The sequence below is a fragment of the Akebia trifoliata genome, chromosome 9 (assembly GCF_017979445.1).
Source record: "Akebia trifoliata isolate Shusen 1 chromosome 9, ASM1797944v1, whole genome shotgun sequence".
NCBI classification, from domain to species: domain Eukaryota; kingdom Viridiplantae; phylum Streptophyta; class Magnoliopsida; order Ranunculales; family Lardizabalaceae; genus Akebia; species Akebia trifoliata.
In genome coordinates, this window is record NC_141383.1 from 1,904,930 (window position 1) to 1,919,137 (window position 14,208).

General features: G+C 34.5%; 1 protein-coding gene and 1 long non-coding RNA gene across 3 annotated transcripts in view; both read right to left on the reverse strand.

The window, feature by feature from the left end:
• Positions 1–496: 496 nt before the first annotated feature.
• Positions 497–6,085, reverse strand: LOC147394021 (uncharacterized). Its single transcript, XR_015181612.1, has 4 exons — positions 5,839–6,085; positions 3,233–3,573; positions 1,553–1,661; positions 497–778 (listed from the first exon to the last, which is right to left on the reverse strand). It is a non-coding gene; the product is annotated as an uncharacterized LOC147394021 (long non-coding RNA).
• A 3,757-nt stretch (positions 6,086–9,842) lies between these two features.
• LOC147394022 (uncharacterized) overlaps positions 9,843–14,208 on the reverse strand; it is a 23,766-nt gene continuing 19,400 nt past the window's right edge. The window contains exons 14-25 of one of the 2 annotated variants that reach the window (XM_086453716.1): positions 14,141–14,196; positions 13,918–14,041; positions 13,547–13,609; positions 13,351–13,410; positions 13,098–13,259; positions 12,787–12,860; positions 12,593–12,686; positions 11,610–11,746; positions 11,426–11,506; positions 11,157–11,262; positions 10,347–10,462; positions 9,843–10,178 (exon numbers count right to left, since the gene is read on the reverse strand). In XM_086453716.1, coding sequence (XP_086309842.1) covers positions 10,379–10,462; positions 11,157–11,262; positions 11,426–11,506; positions 11,610–11,746; positions 12,593–12,686; positions 12,787–12,860; positions 13,098–13,259; positions 13,351–13,410; positions 13,547–13,609; positions 13,918–14,041; positions 14,141–14,196 — 1,041 coding nt within the window. In that variant the 3' untranslated portion in view covers positions 9,843–10,178; positions 10,347–10,378. Of the gene's footprint in view, positions 10,179–10,346; positions 10,463–11,156; positions 11,263–11,425; positions 11,507–11,609; positions 11,747–12,592; positions 12,687–12,786; positions 12,861–13,097; positions 13,260–13,350; positions 13,411–13,546; positions 13,610–13,917; positions 14,042–14,140; positions 14,197–14,208 lie in introns of those variants that run through there. The other variant, XR_015181395.1, reaches the window with a different exon arrangement.

Here is a 14,208-nt window from a genome sequence, read left to right on the forward strand (position 1 = left end):
ATTCCATGGTTAGTGATTTCCACATGGTTAGTCAAAATTATTGGTTAAATTGCCTGTCAAACCTTGTGCAACATGAGATTAATGATTTGACAAACAATTTTTGGACAATGAAGATGTCTTAGTGAGGATGACCCATTTTATGGTTGGATTGTCTCCAACATGAGATTCATGGACCTTATAGAAGAAATACACACATTGCAAAGCAACTTCGAAGTCGTTGGTTCAACTCCAGCCTACCCATCCCAAAAATAAATAATAAATAAATAAATAGCAATAACAAGTTTAGACCAACTCTAAACATGAACTTAGTTTTGGGCCAAATGTAAAACCTCTACTGTCCACAAAAATAAACTAGTTTAACTCAAATTCTCAATAAAGACTGGGATTTGGCAACTATTTTGCCTTAAAGGCTTGGCCCATTCATTCATTCCCAACTCTTTGTAGTTACGTGGCTTCTTCCACACACTGTCTAGCATTTTTAAAGTGCAAAATATGTGAAAGCTGTACAGGTGATCGTAGAATTACTTAACAGCTTGACAAAATCTCCGAACAATCAAATGATGTACACTTTACAAATCCCACAAAATTGGTTTAAATGTTTTCCAACCTCAACAATGTGCCAAACTACACATTCTCTGTTGGGTTGTGAACGTGATCACATACAAAAAAATAAGATAAAATAGGGCATGATGATTTTGATGCTTTAAGCTAAAGCAGCAGCTGCCATTGGAATCGATCTGTAGCATGCCCTCTTGGCTGCACGGACAATATCCTCAACCTGCACAAGGCAACACACATATCAGAAAAAAAAAATGAAAAGAAAATGAGTTAGATTTTCACGATAGACTGAATTGGATATGCTTGATCTAACTAGGAAAATTCACAGAATGTCGTTGGTCCGATGCTTACAAAAATATGGTTTATTCAGGGCATATTTGCTAGCATTTTTTTTCCAGCTGAGGGCAAAATCTTTGGAATAAAGTAAATTCAAATAGAGAAAAGAAAATCATAGTATATAAGAGAGTTCAAAGTTGCAAAATTTTCAGTTCAGGATATATTCAACAGCCTTGACAGTGCCAATCACTATACATAACGATGCGTAATACACCCCATGCGTACAGAAGAGAGATACCATTAGGTATCTACAATACCATACTTCGCAAGATCTGTACTCCCGGAAGCTGGATTATAATCCAAATCCCGATTTCATTTGGTGCCACGTGGTGCACTCATTTAGGCTATATAACCGTTAAATTTCTTTGGGTTGGAAGTAGAGAAATTAACTCATGATGAAAAATAATAAATTTCAAACATTTAAGGTTCAATAGAGCCGAAAGAGTGCCATTTGGCACACAAAAAGAAACTGGTAGTTGTATTGGAATCCGACTCCAGGAGTGCAGGATATGTATGCACTCCCTTTTAAATCAATGGGCCCAATCAAAAGTGATCACACGGTGTTGATCAATGGGGACCTTGGAATATAAACTGATGAGATCAGTTACACATCAAGTTTGATATTAAATTTTGTGTTAGTTTAGCTCTTGAGTCTTACCTTGATATTTCCAATCAACATAGTCACCAAAATGAGCCCACTTGTTAGAATGATTATGTTGAAAACAACTTCTAGCCACTCTGTTGTGCTCTCAAGGATCCCAAACGTGCTGATGAGAAACATATACAGTAAATTAATTTTATATACATACTGAATAAATGTACAAAAGAAGTAAAAATTTTCTCATTAGGGTTTTTGATTCTCTATGTAAAACTATTAGCTGTAGCTGATGTTGGAATGAATATCTATGAAAATTAAATCAATGCTCAAATTATATTGTAGAGAAACAAGTCAATCAAGGTGTTTCTAATAACATTATATTTTGAATCAGTTGAAGAGATAAATCAGTTGAATCAGTATTGGATTGTTTTGCTCTATAATGTCTTTGTTTTGCTTTGCAGAATAGATCCCCATCCACATGACATGCCCATTGTTTATGCAAATGATGCCTTCCTAAACTTGACTGGTGATCAATGCTGTACCTTTTGTTCCTTCTAAGAATATTGTTCATCATGATTTTCTGATTCAAAATTTGGTTTTATCATATAGATATGGCCAGCATACAAATTGGTCAAGACTTGCAATTTGGTTTCTCTTACCTATGAACTTTGCAATGCTTTCACTCAAATATACATCTATGGTCCTGAGTAACTATTGTTTTCCTTTCTAGGTTACACTAGAATTTTGTAGGGGAAAGTAGTTGTCTGTGTAGCATTAGGAAACTAAAAACTGAGGCATGACAGACCCTTCACACTGTCTATGGCAAATGCAGGGCCAAACACCAATGGCTCTTAGTTCTTTATCACCACTGTTGCCACCCCATGGCTGGATAATAAGCACACAGTCTTTGGTAGAGTTGTAAAGGTGATGGACGTGGTTCAGGTATCATTGGGCTTTTACTTCTACACTCACTCTTTCTTGTGCTTGTTTATCATTTCACAGGTCTACTTGGTCGAGTCTGACTTGTGCTTGCTGTACACAGGGTATAGAGAAGGTGAAGACAGACAGGACTGACAAACCATATCAAGATGTGAAAATCTTGAATGTCACTGTTCCTAAGTCTTAAAGATTCTTCCTTTTAAGGGTTGATGCATTAAGTTTATGGTCAGTGCTCCTAATAGTGGGAGGTTCTTGGTTTGAAAAACATTCATTTTTCAGGTGAAGGCAGATTTAAATGTTTTAATTACTGTACCTATGGTTTAAAGTCACTACCTCAAGGTAATAAATTTTGGATCACTTGAACGAGTCTTGTTCCTCAATTAAATAGTCTAAATCGATGTCTTCTGTTAATTCAAATGAGTTAACAACCATACCCATGTTTGTCAAGTTGAAACACAGATCCTAAGGAATCACGTATGAAAATCTAAAACCTGTATCTCCAGAGAATAAAACAGCAGAGACAAGACAGTCATCTATAACTAGAAGAGTAATCATAGTAGGTTTTCTATTTTGCATGCTTATAATATATAATAATGGCTTGTACTAGATTTGGTATATTAGAATGGGGGATTCCCTAGGTGCTGTGTGTGTATGCTTAGTGAATTGATCCAAGTCTTGAAAGTTACATTCCAAAATCCACTTATAATACCTCGATGTATGTAACAATACAGAGAAATACACAAGTCAGCTAACATTACAAGGAGTTGCAACAGTTCAATGGAATCAGAGGCAAGGGCTTACTGTTTCTAGAGGGAAGACATTTCAACCCTAAGATTGCGTTCAATTTTAGGAGCCAAAGACTTCTCCACATCCTTTATAACTCTTCGGAGATTGTGAGGCCTCAATTCCATATGAAGATTAGCAAGCTAAAAAATCCACTCCAGATTTTAGTGTAAGTAGAAGAATAAAAAATTAACAGATGGATCCAACTTCTCTCACAAAAGGCCATGCCATGGAAGTTTGAACGCAAGATAAGTGAGGATTGTACTTCATTTTCATTGAAAGAACTTAGATTCTTGTATTTGTTGACAAAATCATTTTTATTCTTAAACTTATCAGGATCAAGGAAATGAAGCAAAGCCCTGCCAATAACAGAAAACAAAAAATAAAAACCAATGTCTAGTGCATTTATGATGGAAACAGGATATCTGTCATATCATCAATTGCATCAGAACAAAGCAATAACTAAATGATTTCAAATCAAGGGGGGGTTGTTAACTTATCTGCCAAATAATCAAACAAAACAAAACCACTTACAATCTGCTCCCATTATTCGATAGTGAAATAGATGAAGACCATATCTCATTTTTAGTGAACCAGGCCCAGGATGAAATCTGTAAATATGTGCTCATATTTCACAAAAGCTGAGTTATAAGTGTTTGATTATTAATATTTTATTTTTTTAGGCATTCAGCTGTGCGGTTGGTTTGAATTCACTACTGTCTCCCCTTAGTAGGAGCCGTTCATGATAAATAACCCAAAAAAAAAAAAAATCAAAAAAAAAACCTAAATAATTCCGGATTTTTTTGTCTTCATAAAATCGGAAATCAAATTATAAAAATAATTTTACCACAGTGTTTGAGATTTCAAAATAAATAAATAAAAACAAATTTAATGTTCTATCGAGAGATCGTTCGTGTTCGTGAGACAAAGTTGCAGCGAGAGCGAGAGAATGCAACTTAGTAGAAGCCGTTCGTGTTCGTGCTTCGTTGGAGCGAGAGTGAGGAGGTTCGAAGGTTTCAACGGAGCGAGAGAGAGAGAGAGAGAGAGAGGGCGAGAGAGAGGTTTTCGTCAATGGAGTTGCAGCGAGAGAGAAGAGGGTTTCGAGGGTTTCAGCGAAGCGAGAGCGAGAGAGAGAGAGAGAGAGAGAGGTGTTCGAGGGTTTAGATTGAACAGACGAGTTCTGTGTTCGAGGGTTTGGAGAGAACAGTTCGAGCGTTTAGTGAGAACAGACGAGTTCTCTCTGCTGTTTTAAACTCAGGGAGGTGACACTAATAAGTCAAAAGATGAGGGATGGCGCTGTAAAAACCTATAAGTTATAATTTAAACACAATAAGCAATCTCGACCGTCCGATTTAATAATATCCAACGGTCGGGTTTCTTTTGTTAAAACTACTGATGAAACTGATGCCTCCGAACGCCTCCCATATATATATATATAGGGAAATGTTCAGCACCCTAAGTTTTACCACACACTTTAACAAACGTTTTTTGTCCTACATGGGTTAGAAGTTTTGGAATGGGCTGATTTTTGGTGAGGATGATCTCTATGATTAGAATATCATCCTCCCCAAAAATCAGCCCATTCCGAAATGTTTAGCCCCATATTTACACGTTGAAAAATCGTGGACCGTCCATTTTTTGTAAACCATTTTTGATGGGGTTAGAAGTTTTGGAATGAGCTGATTTTTGGTGAGAATGATCTCCTCACCATAGAGATCATTCTCACCAAAAATCAGCCCATTCCAAAACTTCTAACCCATGTAAGACAAAACACGTTTGTTAAAGTGTGTGGTAAGCTTAGGGTGCTGAACGGGACCCATATATATATATATATATATATACGTATGGGTGTTCAAGGGACATATGAGAAAACATATGTAAAAACAATGAAACATTAATAAATTTTCAAAATATAAGTTAGAAGTTTTGGATTGAGCTATTTTTTTTGATGATGATCTCAATGATGGGAAGATCATCCGGAAAAAAAAATCAGTCCAATCTGAAACTTCTAATCCCATTAAAAGTGATTTAGAATGTGGACCGTTGATTTTTTGTCAATAATTTGTAAATCACTTTTGATGGATTTAGAAGTTTCTGATTGAGCTGATTTTTTGTAAGGATGATCTTCTCATCATAGTGACCATCCTGGCAAAAAATCAGCGGTTCAGCGGCCCTAAACTCTACCCAGTTTCATGCCAAGTTTTAGTGGCCGTCAGATATCAACACATCCAACGGTTCATATCTAATTTTACGATTTTAAAATAAAATGTAATGTAATCATTTTTGACCCCCTATAAAATCTTATTATTCTGTTTTAAATCCTTCTTCTTACATATCCCTCTCTTCTTTCAGTTGAAGAACGTCTGTAACCTAAGATAAAATCCCTCTCTCTCTCTCTCTCTCTCTCTCTCTCTCTACAGGTTATTTATAAATTGAAACCCTAGCCAATTTGAAAATGGAGGAAAAAACGAACGTCGAAATTTTCAATGTGCATATATAAATATCAACACGTTAATGGTGAATATCACGAACCAAATCGTTGATAAGAATTTCAACAACTACAATTAACAAATAAATAAATAAATAAACCCAATCGTTTTCGTCCATTGGTGAATATCACAAACCTGAGAGTGCGTGAAGAAGAAGAGGGTCGAATAGACGTCTGTAACTTGGTCGAGAGAAAGACGGCGATGGCGAAAAAGAGTGAAGAAGACGACTCGATATGACGGTCGTTCGAGCTAAAACTTGAGAGAGAGAGATGGGAGGGTGAGAGTTCGAACTGGAACTTGGTTTAGAGAGAGAGGTGAGAGCTTTGATTTCAGTTCTATAACTCACAGTTTCTGATCGATATACAAGAGGGATGTTATGTGTGGGTATTTTTAATAGAATAAGTCCGTAATTACATGGGGGCGATTGCAATTAGTTACATTTTTATTTTTAAACCATGAACAACTCTCTCGCCCGTTGGATGTTACTCGATCTAACGGCCACTAAAACTTGGCACAAAACTGGGTAGAGTTTAGGGCCGTTGAACCGCTCCTCATATATAGATATGGGACGGTTCAGCAGCCCTAAAGCTTGCCAAGTTTGGTGCCAAACATTGGGTTAGAGAAGCTTTGGAATGAGTTGATTTTTTGTGAGGATGATCTCTTCACCGTAGAGATCATTCTCACAAAAAATCATCCTATTCCAAAACTTCTAACCCCATCAAAAGTGATTTATAAAAAATGTTTGGCACAAAACTTGGCAAACTATAGATTGCCGAACCGCTCCCTATATATATATACTCCTGTGTTTTTCAAACTATCAACAAGCAACCCTTCTCAACAGGATTCTAAGACTAATCCCAACACTAATAGTAATGGAAAAGAGTTGGCCATAATAACTTACTAAGATTTCAGATCTTACATTGGCAATCCAACACCACAGCCCTCTAGATTTTATGGAAAAATTTAGATTAAAAAAAATCTCAAAATGATTTTTTGTTTTTTGGACTTGATCCAAAGCGTAAATGACTAGCTATTGAACTCTTAATTTTAAAATTAAAATTTAATTATAACTTTGATAAGTACTTAATGTTATAATGACCCTTATTAATTTGTGGGGTGCTTTTATAATTACTTTTTTACTAAGGGTTTGTAATTTACATCAAAGGTGACGTCTCATACTACTTTCTGCTCCACGGAACTGAATGATGTCGGATCGCTGGTAAATTAGGCATGCTAGTACTAAAATTTTTTGTTCAAGGGCGGAGCCCGGAGGGAGGGAGGGGGGAAATTGCCCACCTTGGATTATATATATATATATATATATATATTTACTAAGTAATTATAAAAGCACCCATAAATTAATAAGGGCAACTTACACCATAGCCATTTGTATTATCTTATATGAGTTAAAAGTTTCAGAATGAGCTGGATTTTGGTGAGGATAATCTCCAGTTTTGCAAAAAAAATGGACGATTTACGATTCTTGAACTTGTTTTGATGGGGTTATAAGTTTCAAAATAGGCTAATTTTTTGTGAGGATGATCTTCTTATCATAGAGATTGTCATTACTAAAAAATGTCAGATCATTCCAAAACTTTTAACCCATTTAAGAAAAAATAATTTGGCTATGGTGTGAGTTGCCCTTATTAATTCATGGTATGCTTTTATAATTACTCTTTTACTAATTTACATCAAAGGTGACATCTCAAAATACTTTCTGCACCACGGAATTGAATAATGTCGGATCTAGTACGTAAAAAATATATTATTCTAAATTCTAAAGTCGCTTTCACAAAAAGTGCTTGAAAAGATAGGTCCCACTTCCAACTATTTAGAGAAATACCTGATCAGATGGTCAAGAGTTAGACTTTACGTCCGACTGTTGGGTTTTAGGCATATATTAAAGGCCTCCTAAACAGACTAATACATTGATCGGGTTTAGTACCCAAATAAGCTACCTCACTTACTATAATTTGTTGGAATGTTGAAAAGTTTGAAGCCACTTCACCTCTCGGTAAACATAGATTCTAAGATAATAGGAAATATTATTTTTCACCATGTTCTTAGTGTTAGAATTTAGGATTTGAATTTTAAAAACCCTTTAATATTCAATAGGTTTGAACCTTTTGGTAAAACAATCTTTTAACCATAGGGTAATACAATCCCATATTTACTTTATGCTTTATGCTTCATGCTTTTACTTTATTTAAGTTTAGTTGAAAGTTTTGTTTTGTCTTGAATAATTTTAATCCCACATCGACTAAGAGAAGAATTGATTTGCAATTCTTAAATAGTTGTGTTTTTAATAGCTTTAATGTGGATAGAAGGAGTGGGCGGGCTCACACTCATACACGGGGGCCCAAGAAGAAAACCGAAGGTTCCAATTTAGATTTGGATCCACCGGTCCGAAAACCTTAATGCATGTGCGCAAGGGGGTGCAAATCTTCGATTTATCAAGACTCAATTTTTAAAAATTCTAGACGTTTTATTTTGAACCAATGTGTGTATTCTGAACCAACACAATGTGTCTATTCGAAACTAACACTTTCTCTTTATTTATATCCAATGCTTAGTCGATTTAAAACAGACTTGATTTTTCTGCTATCTTATTTTTATTTTCGACTACCAGTATATCTTTATTCTTTGTTGTGAGAACACGCAACATCGTCGAGTTCGAAGTTACGTTCCAATTTAGAGTACCCTTTTGGATACGTGGGTTGTTGTATCCTGTAGAACGAACGCCTATAGATTGTGGTACCGTAAAAGGTGCGAATTTCATTTTAAGATAGTGCTTTGTGCACGTCTCAATCAATTTTTTTTTTTTTTTAGGTAATAATTTTCTATTACATTCAATTTGAAAATTAGGATTTGTTCAAACATCTCTCTTTGTCCATAAGAAATCAGTATTCAGTAGATAACACTTAGGACTCACAATTGGATGGGTTTGCTCACTAACTCAGCTTGCCCAGCCTAAAAAAAAATAGGGTTAAGGCCTTAAACTTGATTAGGGTTGGCCAATATATATATTTTCACTACCTTTTGTTATTCTCACAAAAATAATTTGGTAAAGCTGTTACCGATGTCATCAGTTGAGTTGACTACTATAGTTTAACCCCTAGAAGAAAATCCTGGCTCCGACCCTGCTTTTGTTCATATCTTTAAAATCCTCATAAATCCAAAAGAAAACATAAGAAAGTATCAGAGACACTTTGTCTTTAATTAAGTTAATTGATGGTGCTTTCTTTCCTCGATACTTGTGTCCATATGTTTTAGATTTTGCATTTTTCTTTATCACATGGGCAAGTAAGGTGTTTCTTTAAGATGAACATGTTGGTCTTCTTCCATATTTTCCCTATTTTGCTCGAGTGAAGTAAGGCTCAGACTCTGATTCTTGTGGCAAATGAGTAGTAATTTGATGGTCCTACTAAGGCTTCATGATTAGCTACTTATACTTTATACAAGTAAATCTCAATATCTTTTTGGTACAACTAATATAGCTGTAGTTCGGCTTCTTGGTGGTGAATAATGTTGTATTTGTAGGCCAATTGGGTTGATCTATGTGTGATGGGTAGTAATAATAGTAGTGGTACTTGAGATACTTGACAATGGCATAATCATTTTTCGTCCTGTATTTGCCCTTGTACAGTAATAATAGTGTGGCGTGAAAAAGGCAGGATTGCTTGCATTTGACGCATTAATCCTGAGGCAAGGCAGGGCAAGCTAGGCCGGAGTCTTCACCTTCAATTCATGAAAACAAATTCTATGCATGTTGTCTGACCCAATGTTATCTGAATGACTACAGGTAGGTTGACTTGTCTTGGGCTTTCTGCATAATTTTCGTTTTTATCATTTGTTGTAGCCATTCTTTCTTCATTGTTTTATTCTTTTTCTTCAAGCTTTTAAATGTTTATTTCAACAAAAAAAACATGCACACAATATCCCCCCTGAAAGCATCTATAATAAATTTCTTAAGATGATGTTTGGCAAATCTGGTAGGTCTGTCTTTATGAAATATCTTTTTAGGTCAATCCTATACTTTGACCATTGATGGCCCAATGATATTGGGTCACATTAACCATTCAAAAAAACAAAAAAAAAAAATTGATATTGGGTCACATTTCCATAAATTTACTGTGGAGTGACCTTAGGAATTATCTTATATTGTCTGCAGAACCCCTTAAACGAGGCCATCCTAGGGGTAGATTGAAAGAATGTTCTGTTCTAGCACACAATATACCCCAAAAGTTTTACCATATTTTGATGATTTTAGCAATCCTTATTCTACTGTATATATTACATCACCAATATCTGTTAATGAGTCTTAGACAATGTTTTAGATTCAACTTGGTAGGAATAGACGTTGTAGATCTCACCATGGAAGAAGTTTGCTGATGGGAATGAAATTGGCATTTTGGCAAAAACAATTTCAGAAGACTTGTGCAACCCTCCCTCTATTGTCTTCTCCAAAATTTACTCTGAAATTATAAATGCACTAGTGTTAATGTAATCAACAAGTAAACACTATTTACAACTGCTGCATAAAATTTTGTTAAATGTAATTAATTCTTCTTGAAACAATGAATCAGAAAACTTTGCTAGAACACATAGCAATGCAACAGATGAACAATTAGAGATAATGTCACCTTTATCGCATGTGAAGGCTCTGGCTCCATCTTTAGAGGAAGCATTGATAGGCTGATGGCATGCCTTTGTATGCATCACTGAATGCAGAAAGGTTGCCTGGACGCGAGAATACAATCTACACCATGGCGGGAAGTCAAATAATAGTACAAGTTATGGCATTTTCTGTAAAACTACTAAGAAAATGGATCTCAAAATGTATGATTTTTTCGAATTGTTGTATTATAAGATTTAATATGGATTTTTCTTGAAGAGTTAAAAATACAAAATAGTTTCCAAAAAAAATTAAAAATATATAATGTGCCTAACATGGTCGCATTGTTTAAATTATGATTTGATTTGGATTGTCAGATTCAAATTGTTAATTGTTGAATTTTAACTTTGCCACTAACTATATATATTGTGACCATGTAATCTAGTATAAATTGTGCAAACTCATTATGAAACCATGAACTATAAAAAATAGCCCTCTGACTCTTATTGTTTAATATGGCAACACTTTGCATAGTTCTTGGTATAAAAAATCTGAAACGCAGATATTCCCTATGGGTTTTTGACAATATGAATTATGAAGAGCAGCATACCGCAGCAAAAATATTATTTAAAATGATCGATAAAGTATTGAAACAAAGAAATAACTAGCAAATAAAATACCAGGAAGGAAAAAATAAGATCGGAAGTTTTCATCGTTGAATTTCAAATATAGTTTAATGTGCATTTTTTTCATTTTGTAAATTAAAGAATGTAGAAGCTAGTAGTTTTTTACCCAAGAGAAATGACCAGAAAGCAATAATGTAAGTCCAAATAAATACCTGATAATCCCCGAGTGTACGAGATTTAAAACCAGCTGCACAATATACGAAATAATATTCCCATGTCCTGATGAACTTCTCGTCGAACCCCAATGCAAGAACTTTACTGGAATCCAAGAAGATACACAATATAAGAGTTTAAAAATTATATATATGAGACATGAAAGTCAGCATTTGGTTGGATAATTTGCAAAATCAAAATCAAGAACAATTAAGAACAATATTCCTATTTTTCAGAGAATTGATTAATTTTGATTATTGTAACATACCTTTTATTTTTCAATAAATTATTCCTCCAACACATAAGTGTTTGGTAATAATGTATTCCTATGTTTTCCAAGTGCTCCACACTGCATTCAGGACACTTTCACACCATTGTAAATTTCCAAAAGAAAAATAAAGATGAGAAGATGATATAAATCTAGTAATATTGATGGCATTGTTAAGTTTTACCTGAGTCTAGATGCAGCAACCATAGCAGATGTTATTCTACTCAAAGAAGGAAGGCATCCACCCGGAAAAATGTATTCTTTTACAAAATCTGAGCTTCGTCGATATGAGTCATATCGTTCATCTGGAATTGATATAAACTACAGAAATCCAGCATAGCAAACAATTATTAAGGGCTTGTTAAATAACCAGTTTAGAACCAAAATAAATTTGTTTCTAAGAAAATTCCTTTAATTAAGAAAAATATTTTTTGGGTTTGAAAAAGGAGATCCAAACAGGCTTTGAAGGACACTACCACCTTAGACATATATTACTATATGGAAGTTAATATATAGAGAAGAGTGCTGATAATTGGACGAAATTTTGATGCATGCTGATGTGGAAGAACATAACTTATTAAAAAAAAAAAAGAGAGAGAGTGTCTCTCTCTTGCCCGTTCTCTGCCCACATATTTGTCTTTTTTTGTTTTTAAGGTTCATGTAATTTTATCCTCTACAACCCCATTTCATTTGATCATGATTTTGAATGTCACAAGGTGATCAACTCTCTGAAAGTTTCATTTTTTCACTATGGGCAGGAGGGAGAAACTCTCTTTTTCTCTTGTCTTTTTTTAATAAGTTATGCTCTTTCATGTCAGTGAGCGTCAGGCCAAAAGTCTGTCAAATTATCAGCACTTTATAGAGAATGCTACCCCCAAGAGGTTGTTAAGGCCTTTGAAACATCACATCAATGTTTTGAAGTAAATCACAAAAAAGAGGAGTTCCTCATTAGTGATTTCTTTTTTAAATTCTCTAGTTATTTATCTAACTTCTATAATTTTTATTGAATCTTAAACATCCATAAGGTTCTCTCTTGCAACAGAACATACCCAAAAGCTATTTTAGACATCAAATGAATAAAAAAAAGGCATTCATGCACCATCTCAGGAGCGGCATGTCGTTCAGGCCATACTACAATACAAAGTTTCTCCGATGGAACATTGTTACCTGTAGAACTAGGAGACCATTTTTGGCTAACACTGATTCGCAAGATCGAAAGAAATCTTCCACGTACTCATGACCTAAGTGTTCTATCATCTCACTTAAAAAATAAAAAAAATAAGAGCAATGTCATTTTGCCAACAAAATTTAGTTCAGCATGTTAAATGGTGATAGAGATTTAGCGGTGATCCAGGACTCACTTAGATATGATCCTGTCGTATTTGTGAGATTTGGGCAATTGGCGATAGTCGCATAGAAGGAACCTTATGCGGTCCTGAAAGTAGAGGTGATTTGGGTTAGACATAAATGCAGGAAAATAAAATTTTGGACATAATTATCCCAAAATAAAATTAATTTTATACTTCTAAGTATTGTTCCATGAGGGAAGTATAGTTATCTCGATTTAGCTTTAAATGCTTCTGAAGTGATCTACCAATGTAAGTGAGACTTCTTACGAAATATCATCAATGAAATACAAAGACTATAATATGATACACAAATTGACAAACACCTGAAGTCCAACTTCTTTCACTTTCATCTCTGCGTATTTCAGTTGCTCCTCAGATAGGGTGATGCCGGTGTATTTGCATCCAGTTTGTCTCACAACTTCTATAGCTAGGCTTCCCCAACCAGAGCCAATCTCAAGAATTTCATGCTTGCTTTCAATTCTAGCCTAGATACACACACACACACAATCAGAAATCTCATGCTCATGATTAATCCAAGAAAAAAGCAATTTGATGAAATTGTTGGTGAAGGTCGACCTTTTCGATCAGAACGGACAATTTCCTTAGTTGTGCGTCTTTTAAGTCTTCATTCTCCGTCTATCAAATGATTTACACACATTAAAGTTAGTACCATATAAATTATGTAAAATGTATATAAAATGTAAGATATGAAAACTCAAATTGCATTAATGTATTGTTAAAGATAAATTCATCAGAAGGGCGTTAGATGAACCTTAAATATTCCAGTGGAATAAGTCATTGTTTCATCCAAATACAGAGCGAACAGATCATTACTCTAGAAAGAGAAAAAAAATTGGAGAAAAACTGTTAGATTTATTGAAAAGTAATCAAATTAAATGCGGCAATAACATGGTCAAGAAGATGAAAAGTACAAGTGAACAAGAAGAAACAATATGGTCAAGATGGAGTACTCAAGGAAACCATCACTAGTGACGTGAAGTAAACCTTGATAAGTTCAATGAGATTTGAAAAAAGGCTTTTAGTTCCTAAGGTTCTTCTATATAGACATAAATTCAGTTCATTATTAAGTAAAATTTTCATTAAATTGTTACACTTTATATATATATATGAATAAAAGCATACCAAATCGTAATGACGGGAGATGTTTCTACGAGCTTGCGTGAGAGTGTTTTTCCTTAACACATGCCAAAATAAGTATTTTGCAGATGCAATTCCAGCTGTAAAAAACAATGGCGTCCACCAACTCCTGTAGGCAACAATTGGTCAATGCATAAGTTCAAATTTATTCTTGACCAATAGACATTTGTTAATAGATTTTGTAGCTAAAATAATACTTAGAAAATACCTTTTATTATTATGCTTTCTAACAGACTCATTCAAATCCCTATTAGCGATAAAAATCTGCAGAACGTA